The sequence below is a fragment of the Equus quagga genome, unplaced genomic scaffold (genome assembly GCF_021613505.1).
Source record: "Equus quagga isolate Etosha38 unplaced genomic scaffold, UCLA_HA_Equagga_1.0 200897_RagTag, whole genome shotgun sequence".
Lineage (NCBI taxonomy): Eukaryota > Metazoa > Chordata > Mammalia > Perissodactyla > Equidae > Equus > Equus quagga.
The window spans coordinates 1,344-17,921 of record NW_025798469.1 but is presented as its reverse complement, the minus strand read 5'-3'; the positions used below and the strand labels follow the sequence as shown (position 1 = coordinate 17,921).

General features: G+C 38.9%; 1 protein-coding gene and 1 pseudogene across 1 annotated transcript; one reads left to right on the top strand and one right to left on the bottom strand.

Moving 5' to 3' along the window:
• Positions 1-2,953: 2,953 nt before the first annotated feature.
• LOC124233391 (olfactory receptor 4C3-like) lies at positions 2,954-6,838 on the top strand (annotated as a pseudogene).
• Positions 6,839-12,496: 5,658 nt separating this feature from the next.
• LOC124233390 (olfactory receptor 4C45-like) lies at positions 12,497-13,459 on the bottom strand. Its single transcript, XM_046650519.1, has one exon. It carries the CDS (start codon positions 13,457-13,459, stop codon positions 12,497-12,499), a length of 963 nt encoding a protein of 320 aa, XP_046506475.1.
• Positions 13,460-16,578: the final 3,119 nt, after the last annotated feature.

Genomic DNA, 16,578 nt, shown 5'->3' with positions numbered 1-16,578 from the left:
ATGGCACTGATAATCCCCACGTTATCACTCCCACCTTATAAATAACCCTTTCCAGTGGAAGGAGAAAGATTTTCTCTGAGACTGTGCTGATGGGTATTCTTAGCTGAAAGCAGAGCTTGCAAGCCAGCTACTCTTTCTGTGAGGGCTTCTTCCCTAATATCAGCAGCCGTGCTTTTCTTGTCAAAGACAGAGTAGATAATGGAAAGTGGTGGATAAATTGGAAAGGGCGCAAGCTGGAGTGACAAGCGACCTGGGTTCCAGCCCCACCACTGCCATGAATCACCCACGTGACTTTGGACCAGCTCTACCTAATCTCTCTGAGTGATAAATCCACCATCTTTAAAATGGAAATGATTGGAAAAGATGATTTTAAGTGTCATAGGGTTCTTCAGCAAATAAAAGGAAAATGGATAATGGAACAAATTCCAGTTGCTTGTAAATGAAAGACACTCTTTTGAGTTTTCGTCTAGTCCTATTCTAAGAAACTTTCATTTCAGATGAGTTTCTGTAATCCATGGCAGTTGCCCAATCTGTGTTTTGCCTCAATGTAAAAAACAATTTGAATCTTATCCAGGAGTTTAGTCATGTGAAACAGTGAAATGTGGGATGTTATGCTTGGAGCTGTCCTAGATGACCTTTTAATAACTTCCAGGTCTACCATTCCATGATGTTAGGATGTAAAACAAAGTAAAACAAAACAAAACACCCGGTGACCTATTAGTGTCCTCAGATCCTGTCAATGTAAGTTTTCTATAATCTATTTTTAAAATTAAATAAAAGAAAAATGCAACTCAAATAAAAATTCAGTGGAATAATTTTACTAAAATTCTCATTACTTTCCACAAAATAAATTCTCATGGATAACTCAAACAGGAGACTTCTTTTATTTGCTAGTTTTTAACAAATAATTTATATTGCACTCCCACAAATCTAAATCAAGAGATGAATCAGCTTAATATTTTTATTTTGGGATATATACATTCATTTTTGGCTAAATTGTATGCTGTTCATATTGACTGTATTTTCTCTACTCTCTTGTATTCTGTATCAGAATCACTATCAGGGATCTTTCACATTTGTAATAAAATTACACCCATATCGATACCTGCTTGGACTTGAATGCATACACTTAGGTCCTTGACTCCTTAAGCCACACGAACAATTTGTTGTCCATGGTGTTGATGATGGTGATATCAGAGATGCCATTTATTGCACGTTTATCACATCCAGGGTCTATATGAACACTTCACGTGTACTGTTTCCATTTGCTCTTCTCTGCAACCTGAGGGTAGAGCAGTACTCTTATTTTTATTTTATAGATAAGAACATTGAAGTTTTGAGAAGTTCTCCATGATTACACAGCCAATACATGGCAGAGGAGGGATTCAAAGTCAGATGAGTTTAAGTGACAGTATAGTACAGCAAAGCCCACAGACCTTCTAGCAAGGCCTCCTGGATGCAAACCCTAATTCTGCCATTTATTAGCTGAATATGCCTCTGTAAATTGCTAAATGTGTGTCTCACTTTCTTCTTCTGTAAAACGAAGGTAAAAACAGTAATCTACCTCATGGGGATGATGTGAGGATTGAATGAACTGATGTATGTGAAGCAGCCAGGACAGTGCTTGGCAAAGACTAAATGCTACACAGGTGTTTGCTCTTATTACTGCTGTCTGTGCTCTTGGACAAAATGTTCTACCCTGAAAGGGTCCCCATCAGACTTCTCATTTGCAGAAGCTGTATTTGCCTTCTTGCGGTAAAACTTGGAGTGAAAAAAAGGGGGCAGCTTCCTGATCAACACAGGAATCTTCTCTCCAGTGTTTCTTGTATCTGAGCGTCCCTTCTTCTGCTGATGCTGAATGATTCTCCTTTAATTCTTATCATACTGACCATCATTTCTTCAGCAAGTTGGAAGATTTAGCTAGTTTAAGAAGGTCTATGTTTCCTGGAGAAAAATAGGTTGTTGTTGGGTTGGGTTAGTGACAGTTTTTAAATTAATCACTAACTAAGGCACAGGCATTTCCTTAATGGCATTAGGAGATAAAGGGTGAATAGGAATAGTCTGCCAGATGAGAGTATAATTTATTGCTGATTAAGACAAGGCATCCGTTCTAGATGCCTCCATAGTTTCCTTTATGTAGAGAATAGGTGAATAATCATTTAATAGAATCTTTCACTGATGCTCACCAAACTTTTTTACTTTTTCTTTTTTAACTTTAACTTCTCCCTGTAGACTACAGACGGACTAGTACCCTTTAACTAGAAGTATTTCACCAAGCCCAGGGAAAGCAAAAGGGAATAGTAATTTAAGCTGGCTTCCTAGATCTGATGCTGTCCACAGCACGGACATGGAGCAGGAGTAAACGAGCAAGGAGAGCAATGGAGAAATTGGGCAAGTCTCCAGCTGCAAACAAGTCAGTTTCTCTGAATTCTGTTTCAGTTTGTTTTACATAAATTTGTGTTATTATTGGAAAAACTGACAGAAAGCACAGCAAACCTCATTGCAAAGTCCACGGAGAAATATTTAATTCAAAGGGTATGCACTACACATGCAGAAATTTCAGGAAATCCTCAACATTCTCAAGTATCATTTTCTCAAGTATCATTGTATCTATGTGGCACCATGCTGAAATTTTTCAGAGATGTGCTCCAATTGGGTTAGAAAATCGATGTCTGCTTAATGTTCAATTTCAGTAGCAACAACAGAAATTAAAATTTAGATAATTAAGTTATTTTTGTGTAATAACTTACGTGTCTAGTGCCCAGTGATGCTGAAGTTAACAGATAGACGTATGCTCACATTTTGTGGTTAACAGAATGAATTGATACAAGAATTTTGGAACAGAAAGGGTTAAGAGGGACAGAGGGAAGTGGGTGTAACTAAAGGAAATCTTGCAACATTTTACCCCCGGAATTAGTTCTGTTATGATTATGTTTCTCTCTTGACTTTACAGGCAATACTGTACCTGCCTTATCAGTGTTTTCGGCCTCTATAGAAATACCACACAATGTCACAGAATTTTTCATGCTGAGACTCTCATAGAACCCAGAGGTACCGAGAATTCTCTTTGTGGTCTTTTTGATCATCTCTGCGGTCACAGTTTGTGGAAACATGCTCATTGTGGTGACCGTCACCTCCAGTCCCATCCTGGATTCTGCCAGGTATTTTTTTCCTGGACAACTTGTCCTTTGTTAACACCTGTTATTCTTCCTCTTTGACCCCCCAAATCATTGCTGACTTCTTGTATGAGGGGAGAGCCATCTCTTATGGGGGCTGCATGGCTCAGTTCTTTGGAGCTCATGTTTTGGCAGGTGTTGAGATCATTCTGCTCACAGCGATGGCCTATGACTGCTATATAGCCACGTGCAAGCCCCTGCACTACACTATCAGCATGACCAGGCATCTCTTTGCCCTGCTGGTGGGGGTGGCTTGGCTGGGGGGCTTCCTGCGTTCTTTGGTTCAGCTCCTCTTGGTCCTTCAATTGCCATTCTGTGGGTCAATGTGATCAATCACTGTCTGTGACTTGTATCCCTTGCTGGAATTCGCCTGCACCAACACACATGTCATCAGTTTGCTGTTTGTTGCCAACAGTGGTGTCATCTGCCTGTTGAACTTCCTCATGCTGGCTGCCTCCTACATTGTCATCCTGTGCTCCTTGAGGCCCCACAGTGCAGAAGGGAGCTGCAAATCCCTCTCCACCTGTGGGGCCTGCTTCACTGTTGTCGCCTTGTTCTTTGTGCCCTGTATATTTGATTACATACACCTAATGTCTACTTTATCCATAGACAAAAATATGGCAGTATTTTTTTAATATAATAAGCATTTATTATTGCCTACAAATCTGTGGATTAGTTGGATAGTTTTACTGGTTCAAGATAGTCGTAGATACCTCACTCAAGTGTATCACCAGCTCTGCTTATTTTATTTATTTATTTTTAATTTAATTTTATTTATTTTACTTTTATTTTTATTTTTTAAATTGAGATTCATAATAGTTTACATCATTGTGAAATTTCAGTTGTACATTATTTCTTGTCTGTCGCCACATAAGTGCTCCCCTTCACTCCCTGTGCCCACCTCCAAACCCCTTCCCCTGGTAACCACTGAACTATTTTCTTTGTCCCTGTGTTTGTTTATATTCCACATATAAGTGAAATCACATGGTGCTTGTGTTTCTCAGCCTGGCTTATTTCGCTTAGCATAATTCCCTCCAGGTCCATCCATGTTGTTGCATATGGAATGAATTTGTATTTTTTCTGGCTGAGTAGTATTTCACTATATATATATATACCACATCTTCTTTATCCAATCATTGCTCAATGGACACTTGGATTGTTTCCATGTCTTGGCTATTGTGAATAGTGCTGCAATGAACATAGGGGTATATATGTTACTTTGGAATGTTGATTTCAAATTGTTTGGGTAGACACCCAGTAGTGGGATAGCTGGGTCATACAGTATTTGTAGTTTTAGTTTGTTCAGGAATCTCCATACTGTTGGATGTCACTCTGTGTTTCCTTGTAAGTCAGTGAGTTTCCTTATGATGGATATTTTGAATTCTTTGTCATTTAGCTTGTATATTTCTGTGTCTTCAGTGTTGGTTTCTGGAGAATTGCCATTTTCCTTCTGGTCTGAATTGTTGCTGCAGTTTCTCTTTGTTTGATGAACTAATCTTTTGTTGAGCATTTGTGGTATTCCCCACCGGTGGGGGGGCGGGGAGCAGGAACAGTGTTTCTGGCCCCACCTGGTCTGCTGGAAGCTGTGGGGGTATTATGGGTGCTTGCCCCAGCCTGGGATGTGTTCAGGGACTTGTGTGGACTGTCCTTGGCGGGCGGGGCTTCCTCCCTAGGCTAGGGCCTCTCTCTGGTGCCACAGGGGTGCTCTGAGCTCCCCCTACCCACCAGAAAGTGATCACCAGTGGGCTCAAAGCTACTGCATCGATTCCTGCAGCTGTCCAGGACATGTTCTGTCTTTGGGAGCACAGCTGCACCGTGAGCATGTGTGCGAGCCTGGGAAGTGTTTGCCCCAGCACAGAAATCTACTGAGTTCCCTGTTTACGATCTGCAGTCTGTGGGGTCTCTGTGCTTGGTTGGTGGGGCTTCCTCGCTGAGACCTGAGCTATGGCTGCTCCTTGACGGCCCTGGGGCATGGTGGGCTCCCCCTCCCTGCCAGGAAAGTCAGCGCTTGTGAGTTCAAAACTGCTGTGCCTGAGACCAGCCTGGGGCTGAGTGGTTAAGTTCACGTGCTCCGCTTCAGCGGCCCAGGGTTTCACTGGTCCAGATCCTGGGCACAGACATGGTACCACTCATCAAGTCATGCTGAGGCAGCATCCCACATACCACAACTAGAAGGACCCACAACTAAAAATATACAACCATGTATCAGGGGGCTTTGAGGAGAAAAACGAAAAATAAAATCTTTAGGAAAAAAAACTGCCACACCTATTCCTGCTGCCTCCCCAACCTGTACCCTCTTTGGGAGCACAGCTGCACTGTGAGCACTGTGCGTGTCTGAGAAGTGTTTGCCCCAGGGTGGAAATCTGCTAAGGTCCCTGTATATGATCCACAGTCCACAGGGCTGCTGAGCTTGGTTGGCGTGGCTTCCTTGATGGGACCCTTGATGCCCCTTTATGGCACAGGGGTGTGGTGGGCTCCCTCTCTCTACTAGGAGAGCGACCATGGTTTAAGGGTTACTGCCTCCTCCTCTTATGGTCACCCTGCTGTGTGTTCCCACTTTCCAGGTGCTTGCACCATGTTGGAAAGCATTTGTGTGCACGCACAGGGCTACCACGGAGAGCAGGGTGTGCTCACATATTTTTGCCACTTCCTTGGGGGCCAGTCCATCCACCCTCAGATGTATAGCTGTGTGTGTCTCTCAGGCATCCTGTTGTACTGTGTGGGCTTCCTCCATTGGTCAGTGAGTGTCCATTAAGTTGTAGTTCAAAAAAGGGAGAGATGAAGGGAACAGCTCACTGTGATCTGTTGCTGATGTCTCCGTATTTTTAAATATTTTTTAAAAAATTTCTTTTTCTTTTTTTATTGCAGTAGCGTTGATTTATAACTTTATATAAATTTCAGGTATACATTGTTATATTTTTATTTCTGTGTAGATTACATCAGGTTCACCATCCAAAGGCTAATTACCATCCATCACCACACATATGTGCTTAATCACCCCATTTGCCCTCCTCCCTCCACTTTTCCCCTCTGGTAACCACCAATCCAATCTCTGTTTCTGTGTGTTTGTTTATCATTGTTTTTATCTTCTACTTATGAGTGATTTCATATGGTATTTGGCTTTCTCCCTCTGACTTATTTCACTTAGCATAATACCCTCGAGGTCCATCCATGTTTTCACAAATGGCTGGATTTCATCATTTCATATGGCTGAGTAGTATTCCATTGTGTGTATATACCACATCTTCTATATCCATTCATCCCTTGGTGGGCACCTAGGTTGCTTCAAAGTCTTAGCTATTGTGAATAATGCTGCAGTGAAGAAGGAGGTGCATGTAGCTGTATGCATTCATGTTTTCATGCTCTTTGGAAGAATACCCAGCCATGGAATAGCTGGATCATATGGTAGATTTATTCTTAATTTTTTGAGGACTCTCCATACTGTTTCCCACAGCAGCTGCACCAGTTCGCACTCCTACCAGCAGTTTATGAGGGTTCCCTTCTCTCCACAGCCTCTCCAACACTTATTGTTTCCTGTCTTGTTAATTATAGCCAACATGGCAGTATTTTATGGTACTCAGACACCTATGTTGAATCCTCTCATTTATACCCTGAGAAATGAAGAGGTAAAAAACACCATGAGAAAGCTCTTCACACAGTAAGAAATTGCAGATTGACTATAAGCAGTAAAGCAGGAAATAAAAATGACTTTATTTCTGTAAGTGGAACAAACATGTTTATTTTTTATCATATATTATCTTATTCCATCTTATCCATTCCTTCACCTTCAAAGACTTTTATAGTTTACTTAGTCTTTTTACTTGAATTGCATAATTTGATTATAAAACAACTATGTGAACTATATATGGCATGAATGATTATTCTCCCTCTTTTAGAAATGAGGAAATTGTGTCTCCTGGTGTGGTTAATTTATAATCAAAGTGATCTAGCTTTGAAGTACCTAAACCAAAATTCAGAAACAGTTATTTTTGATCCATCATCCAGATGTTTAAATAGCAATTCATGTTGATATATTGAGTCTGTTTGATAATTGAGTAGTAGAAATGTAACACAAAATGCAACTTAAGACAAATAACTTCATGCTTAGCTATGTTTAGCAGTCTGTGCATCTAGGCCTGGCTTTCATTGCTTCTCATCACCCTTTATGACATCAGCAGTATGGCTGCTACACTGTGGCAGAGAGGGTAAGACCTGGCTCTGGAGACAGATCAGCCTGAACTTATCTTATTTCCCATGCTTACTCATGGCATGACCTTGAGTAAATGACCAAACCTCTATAAGCCCCTGCTGCCTTTCTTTAAGATAAAGACAAAGACAAGCATAATAGGTGTTTACAGTGTTATTGTGAGAATGAAATTAGATAATCTACATAAAGGTCTTAACCCAGCGTGTTGCACATATACACCCAATATGTTTTACTTGATATTATTGTATGCATACTTCAAGTCTTTCCTAACCTTCCACACAGAGGCTGTTTTCTTTTGCTTTTCTATCTCTCCTAAGTTTGAAATATATGCTTCATTTAGCGTAGGGTGGTTTATTTTTTGGCCAATGATACAAAGTGGTATTTACTTGTATATTTTCTAACTCTTTCTGTTTCAAATTCCAGGAGTGCTAGTGCTTTGGAATCTGAAACATACACGCATGTTCATTCCATTCTTTTCCTGGTTTTACAAATGCTGACCATATCCCTTTTGAGGCTTCACCCTTTAAGAGTCTAGGCTCCCATAATATATAATAAACTTATCCTTTGATTGACAGTTAATCTGTAATTCACCATGTTGCAACATATTGACTTTTTACACTAAGAAAAAAACAACTAAAAATTAATGTGAAAAGCAATTTCTTTACTACGACTATTCAAAATTACTCTCCCAAAACTCCTAAGTTCAGGAGATCATCAAGAAATAATTATTATTTTAGGTCCAAACTTCTATGTATGACAAAAACAACAGTTATAGAGTTCTCAGGCAAAATAAATATTGTCTTCTTTCACTTTGTCGTAGTTTGACAGTCTATAGCTAGGTATAACTGAGACCTTGAATTCTATATATATTCATTTCTCCTGTTAGACAATAAAAGTATAATAGAGATGATTTTCCAATCAACTAAGAAAAAGATCATAATGAGGCTCGCTAAAAAATAGCCTATCTTTTTGCCAGCTTGCCACAATTTTATCTCAAGAGGCTTTTTAGAAAAGCGTTCTTACTTTAGTTGAAACTTGAAATGCACCTTTATTTCTGGTGCAGTTAAAACATCAAATGTCATAAAGGACTGATCTTAGTGCCCCCTTGTTTCTTTTCCAAATCGTTATTAATAATGGTTCAACTAACTTATGAATGCTGCTTAATTTTTAAAAAAATTCAACCTGCTAGAAAAAAGACATGAGTAAATGTCACCAGAAGTTTTCCATATGATTTAAAAATTATTACTAATTTTGTTTACAAAGGTAATAGTGTTTCCCTTTTGGACACTATGTAAAATATTTTTCCCTCAAAACATGTATCTATTTTAAAATTTAGAAAAAGATGGGAAATACATAAGAAAATAAAGATGTGTGTGTGTGTGTGTGTGTGTGTGTGTGTGTAAACCCACCTATAAGCACACTACCTAGAGATAGTCACTATCAACATTTTGGTAGATATGCTTTTAGATGTCATCATCTTTTTCTCCTCCTCCACCTCCTCCTTCAGCTTCTTCTATAAACTTGGTTAAACCTCAACCATCTTAAAAGTTACTCTCAGGGGCTAAATTACTTTTTTTGTTGAGCTTACAAGGCATCTTACACAGTAAACTTTTCTGATCCTCAGTTTATTTGTCCAAAAGTGGGCATTTATTCATTAGTGTATGCCCTTATACATACATATATGTGTGTTATGAGACACAAATGTGTAAGAAGAGCATAGTGTCTGACAGGTTGATGGGAGCCTAATAAATGGTAGCTCCCTTGCCTGCCAGTGGGAAAAGGAAAACAGAAGAACAGAAGCTGGAAATAATGTAAGCCTCTGAATTTTAAGCACTGTTGAAAATACACATGTGAAATCAAAAAAGAAGACATATTTGAGATTTTTATTCTGCAACTCATTGTTATATGGCTACTGGCAAGCTACTTGAAAAAATAGTTTTTCGCCTCTCTTGAACTCCCCTCCCTCAAGTTGAGTTTTCTTGTTTTGTTTTGTTTTGTTTTAATGGACAATCATAGGATGAACACACATTCATAGGAAACATATTTGTTTTTTTTTTTTAATTTATCAGAGGAAAGTAATACTATATAAGCCACAAAGTACTTCTTTATGTACAAACCAGTGCAGATGGAGAAGACAATAATTTCAAAGAAATTTCCTGTTATGTGGAACTCAAAACACTTACAGAGTTATAAGTTACCAACTGGTCACCAGCTGATTCTTTGCAGACTCAGACATTTTCAGCCTGGCCTATCTATGAAAGCAAGTCTACCTTCAAATTCTTTCAAACAATGAAGGCCAAAGGGTTTCAAGAAGAGAATTTCAAAGATTAGAAAGAAATGTAAGAAATTTAACTTGTTGTCTGTTTACCTTAAGGGGATACAAAATGGGTTTCATAAAGCACAAAGAGTTTAGGTCAGACAGGCTCAGATTTGAATTTTGACTCAGCTAAGTGTTAGCTAACTGATCTTGAGCAATGCAATGGACCTCTCTATCCCTTGGTTTCCTAATTTATGAAATGAGAACATCCACATTACTGCACTTAATTGAGCTGTACTGAGAATTAAATAACAGAAAGAGTATAAAGGACTTTGCACATAGTAAATACTCAATAAAAAAAGCTGTCATAATTAATTTTACTAACATTGTTTTATTAATGCTTACACCTTAGCCTATGGGTAGAGTCACCATTATGTTCAAATAATGAAATGTTTTAGACAGAAGTAAGTTCCGCAGTTTGGGGATTCAAATAAATCAAGGACAGAAAGAAATTAGGGTCGTAAATCAATTGCGCCCAAAAGATGTAAAGTGAGTGCTTAGGTCAACACTTCAGCCACGAAAAGTGCTCAATTAACATTAGCTATCTTACTCTACCTTCTCCTCTCCTTATTTTTACACTGTCCTTTTTCATTCCATTTTTCTTGGGAACAAGAACTAGATCTTTAAAAGATAAATTTGATTTTTTAAACCTACCATTGCTTGCATATATTTACAAGATGGTCACATATAATTTATGGCAAAACATCTATTTTTAAAGGTCTTTGTATATAGTGAGATCTAACCTATATAAGTTCTGAGAGCATGAGAAATGTCAGCATCACATCATATTAAAATCCCTGGGTGAGAAATCTTCTCCTGAAAAGAGATTTCTGAGCTCTTCCTCAAGAATCACAAACTCTATACAGAGGAAGGTCTTTTAGTCTCAGCACCGGGTTTTCCCTTTTCCTCCTTATTCTGGAGGACTGGACAAGACAGAATCCACCATTAGTGAGAGCTTTTGAAATTAGTTCTACTTAGGCATCTCTCAGTTGCTCCAACCAGCTCTCCCATTTGTATCTACAGAGATATTTAAAGGCATTTTAATCCCAGAATACATAGCTGGTGATGGGCTAGCTCTTAGTGTCCAGAGACCTGCTCATTGACCCCGTTAAGTTTCCTTGCTGAGGTAATTACTCACCATTATGCTGTTCCTGCTTGTCAGTGGATGCCGTTTATGACATATTTTGAAGTGAAGTGAGGCTGAGTCACATGTTTGGGCCTTCTGTGATCATGGTTAATGAAAGACAGCAGCAGTGTCCTTGGTCTCCTCTGTTAGGAACTGCAGTCCCCAGAATACCTTATGCCCTGACAACATCTCTGACAGCTATACAGCATCTCAGAAATTTTCACTATCTTTCAGCTAACTAATTTTTTCAATTTAAATTGCTTAATTCTTACAACATAAGGATGTATGTAATTTTATTTCCCTTTTACGGATTAAGAAACAGGTAGAGAGGGGCTGGCCCCATGGCTGAGTGGTTAAGTTCACACGCTCTGCTTCGGTGGTCTAGGGTTTCACTGGTTCGAATCCTGGGCGCAGACATGGCACCGCTCATCAGGCCACGCTGAGGCAGCGTCCGTATAGCACAACCAGAGGCACTCACAACTAGAATACACAACTATGTACTGGGGCCTCTTTGGGGAGAAAGAAGAAGGAAAAAAAGAAGATTGGCAACAGTTGTTAGCTCAGGTGCTGATCTTTGAAAAAGAAACACAAAAACAGGTGTAGAGGTGGAGCAACTTGCTTACATTTACAAGGCTAATTAAAGCTGAAGACAAGATGCAAAATCAAGACTATTTGATCCAAAGCTCTTAATGCCTGACTTCAAACCTTCTATTTCCGAAGCTCTTAGAATTTCATTATGTTCATGATATGGTTTCTTTTCTATAATCCAGATTTGTGATCAAGTCCAACTTAATGACATAAACTTGTTCTTACATCACTAGCGATTTTCTAAAACAGTTGTTTTGTTTCCAAAGTCTTCTTTTCCTTTGTGTCTAAGACAAGCCTTTAATGTACAAATACTTTCTGCCTTAACTCTCAATTATGTTTCCTTTGCACCAGCCAATTCTAATTCTAATTCTTTTTGTAGACAATTGTATGCTACAGAGAGTGGTGGAGATGTAATTTTTTGAAAGCACCTTAGCATGCAAATGCACTCTTCTTCAGATTGTAATAAGTAAAAAATTTTTTATTCTTGTTATGGGAGGACATATAAAATCCTCTTAAACTTAGGAAGATAAGAAGTATGTTTTGATTAAAAGTGCTTTTTGAAGCCTCTTTTCCTACTGTTCTACACTTTTTCCATATTTAATTGTTTTTCCTCTTTTAAAATAAAACTCCATTCTAAGTGTAGTGCTGGGTACAAAGAGTGTTCAAGAATATTGCTGTTGATCTGTTTCATACCCACAATCAGGGCAATGCTATGCCTTTTGTGGGCCTTTCAACATTTGTCCTCATGGATTCTTTCCTCTATAAAGGTAATAAAAATTATATTTTATGGCTGCATTGGTGTAAAGACCACTGTTCTCCAAGTTGGGTTACATTCATTTTTTATTCTTATTTTAAAAGAAATTGACATATTTCAAGGGCTCCTAAAACTATCATAGGCCCTGCGCACTGTGCCCACTGTGCCATAATGGATATGTCAGCCCTGTCCATAACATGTGGGCTCCTGAAGGAAACTGATCCAGGCAGGATAATTGACTGTCCCAAGTTTAACGAACTAAGGAGGAGGATAAATCTCTATAAAAGATCACTAGATTTTTTTTGCCTAGATACTCCAACCACAAGATTTATTTAGCTCCGGTTTTCATTATTTGCCCCCAGAGTTTCTTCATGACATTTTTCATTTCTGTATTTCTGAGGGTGTAGATCAAAGGGTTCAACATAGGAGTTCCTATGGTGCAAAACACAGTCACAGCTTTGTCAGCAGGGAAGGAGGTCACAGGTCTTAGGTACAGAAATGAACAAGGTACAAAGAATAAGATGACAACAGTGACATGAGAGGCACAAGTAGATAGGGCTTTGTGACGCCCTTCAGAGCTATGTGTCCTCAGGGAGCATAGGATGAGGACATAGGAAATAACCAGCATAGAAAAAATGATCAAACAGAGAGACCCACTGTTGGTAGCAATCAGAAACCCCAAAGTGTGAGTGTCTGTGCAGGCCAGCTCCGGAAGAGGTATTATATCACACATAAAATGGTCAATGACATTGGGGCCACAGAATGGTAACTGGATCATGAACAAAATCTGGATCCCTCCATGAAGAAACCCTAAAACTACAGCCATTCCCACCAGGAAACCACACACAGGTCTCTTCATGATGGTCATATAGTGCAAGGGCTTACAGATGGCTACATAGCGGTCATAGGCCATGACGATTAACACGATGATCTCAGTTCCAGCAAAGAAATGTTCAGCAAAGAGCTGAGTCATGCAGCCATTCAAGGATATGGTACTCTTCTCAGAGATCAAGTCAAAGATCATTTTGGGTGCTATGGAAGAAGAGTATAAACCATCTATAATGGACAAACAGGACAGAAAAAAGTACATGGGTGAGCCCAGGGCTGGGCTGATGAAAATGGTGACTGAGATGAGCAGGTTACCTGACAATGTGATCAAGTAGAGGATTAACAACACAGCAAATAAGACTTTCTGCAGTTCTGGATTCTGGGTCAGACCCAGCAGGATGAATTCTGTTACATTGTTCATGTTTTCCATTGATTCAGCTTGGGTTGTAAGCAAATGATCCATCTGGAAAGATCATAGTATTTCTAAGTGATGATATTTTTAATTCCGTTTAAAATATTCCATCATCTCCTGAGTCCTGGTCTCTGTGACTGGACCTTCCACTCACTGCCATTTTGCAGATAGTTGTAAAGCAGAAAGGAAGGAGGTTAAATTTTCCTTATTCCTATTAATTGGATAGTGGCTATACCTTACTAACACCAGAATACAAGCAAGGTGTTATTACAAATGTTGACTTATGGTTGACTTCCAAAGTTTCTTGATCTAAAAGTCTCACAGATGGCTATATATCACTTTTGCGGACAAATTTCACCAATAACATTTATTTTCAAGTTATTCTTGTCTATTGGCATGAATACCTGTAAGTATATGATCACAATATTCTTTTTTTTTTTTTTCCAAGGAAGATTAGCCCTAAGCTAACTGCTGCCAATCCTCCTCTTTTTGCTGAGGAAGACTGGTCCTGAGATAACATCCATGCCCATCTTCCTCTACTTTTATATGTGGGATGCCTACCACAGCATGGCTTGCCAAGCGGTGCCACGTCTGCACCCGGGATCTGAACCGGCGAACCCCGGGTCGCTGAGAAGCGGAAAGTGCAAACTTAACCGCTGCACCACCGGGCTGGCCCTAAACACAATATTCTTTTAAAAGTCATCTGTGTATCAGATATGAAAGGACCAAGCCTTACTATATTTATACCAGCTGTGTTCTGTGAACTGTTATTCCTTTCTGTCAAGTGAATGCACCTGCACAGACAGACAGAGACAGAGCTGCCGATGGAGTTTTTTTCCCCTCAAAATGCCAAGGAACTATCTTTAGAACAGCTCTTTGAGCAGCATTCACTCAACAGCCCCAGATGTTGTGTGTGGCTTGACATGACTCTTTCATACTCTCTCTTTCCACATCTTTGAATGTGGACATGTAAGCGGTATGAATTTCCCTGAAATGTTCCCAATGTTTCTTAAATGAATTCTCTGTGCAGTTCTTATTTCATCACATGTACAAAGGTGCTCTGGATTAGATATATTACTCTACTGACCTTTTAAAACTGGAATTAAATGTCATGAATTCTCCCTGAGTTTCCTACTGACAAGACTGAAATGTTAGGGTCACCTAAGGTAATACAGTTTTCCCTTTTGGCATAAGTTTAATCAATTAAGATGAACTTGAAGTTTTCATTGCTAACTAGTGGAAATATTGAATATATACAAGAATATATGTATATCTATTTTTGGAAGGATCTGTACATAGACTTTCAAGAGTGAGTACACGTTGTTGTTACAAAAGATCTAAGATATTTTATTCCTCTCCCCTTATTTTTCTTTTTTCTCCAATTCCTGCGAAGAAACATAAGCACATATTTTTCTTCAAAAATTTCTGAACACAGAATTCAGCATCGTGATCTTTCAGCTTCAATAAAGGAGAGGAAAGATAGCTTTAGTTTTCAGGAAAGCTCAGTCTCTGAGTTGCTTCTTCTCTATCCATGGCTGCAATAGATGGTGACTAAGTTTAGTCATTTTTAATAGACTTAATTCACAAATTCTAACTTCAACGTGGCAAATGGAGGTCATGAAAGGGGGAAAGAATTTCAAATCATTACAAGCAGAAATCCACAGAATCAGTCTTTTTGGTGAGACATAAATGTTAACCACAATGTTGGAAAAGTGACTTTAATAGTTCTCAACAGCGTCTTGTTTGGTAACATTACAGATAGTGTTTTCCATTGATATTTTTGTGTCATTGTGTGCAAATTCATTTTTAGGGAAAAAGATTAACCTTCAAGTCATAGAATATAACTACAAAACCTATTTCAGTGAAAATAAATTGGCTAAATTAAGTTAATCTAAATAAAATCAGGAGAAAGATTTAATTCTCACTGACCTGGATCTAGTTGATTGTGGATTCCTCAGTTTTCAGATTAAGCCCAGTCATTGCTTTCTTCCCCTCAGGGCATATGCACCACAGCCACAAATAGACTCCAAGAGCTGCCGAGTGAGACACTGAATTTTTTATCTCTCTAGACAACTTTCCCAATCTTGAACATTTTGCGTTATTTTGGTTCCCATTATCAGTCAAGAAATGGTGATAGCTCTAGGATTTAATTTCTACTCACTTTCCTGGTTTCCTGTGAAGGTGTAAATACATCTTCAAAATATATATTTTTTTCAGATCTCTTAGGACTCTATCCAATCCAAATTAAAAACAATGTTCTTCAAGTCAGGAAAAGTTAGTGTATGCAACTACGAAATATATAAGTGAATTGAATCCACTTGATTGGACATTGTTTTCTTAAATAAATTCTGCCAAATTTTTGTTTCCAAAAAGCCCATGAACAGTGTGGAGAGAATTCCTTTTATTCCTGATTTAAGCCCTCCTTCTAACCGACTAGGCTTGGGAACAGTGTCTCCCAAACAAATCTTCAGCTTGTCGGTACACGGACTTAAAGATCCTTCTTTGTAATTTTTCTTCATTTACTCTAGAGAAATGTTTAGATAGATTTTCTGGAAGTGAAGTATTTGGTAATGCATTGACCTCACAAGTACTCAGAGGATTAGTAATTGGCCCTGTTGGAGTCGTTGCTGAAGCATCAGCCAAAGTCTTTCATTTACTCCCACCTGGCACCCACAAACATTATTAGAGGCCAGTTTTAGAAATCCAGTTGAGCTTTGGTTAAACTTATGTCTCCAGCTATAGTTTAGGATGAGACTTGGGTAAGGTAAGTTGGAAAGATTCATTACAGGGCTTTGTTGCTCATTTTGGCATTGGTGAGCCTGGCATAGGAATATAGAGTGGTTTTAGACATAGGCCAGAGTTGAGAGAATGGATTTCTCTCGAAAACATGACTGTTCTGAATGATAAGGTCGTCCTGAGAATAGAAATGCTAGTCTTCAAGGTTATGTGTCAGATTGCCCTGGGAGATTGTCACATTTTTATTAGTGACTGACCGAGAAGACTTGGATGGCAAGGTTCCCAGCTATCAAAGATTTAGTAACTTAAAATTCATAGACATAGCAATTTCCTTTGGGGTGAGATCCTAGAGGACAGATTCTTGTGATGTAGTCAGGGGAGTATAGTTTTTCTCTCTACTCCACAGAGAGAGAATCATGAGGACTTAGAGTAAA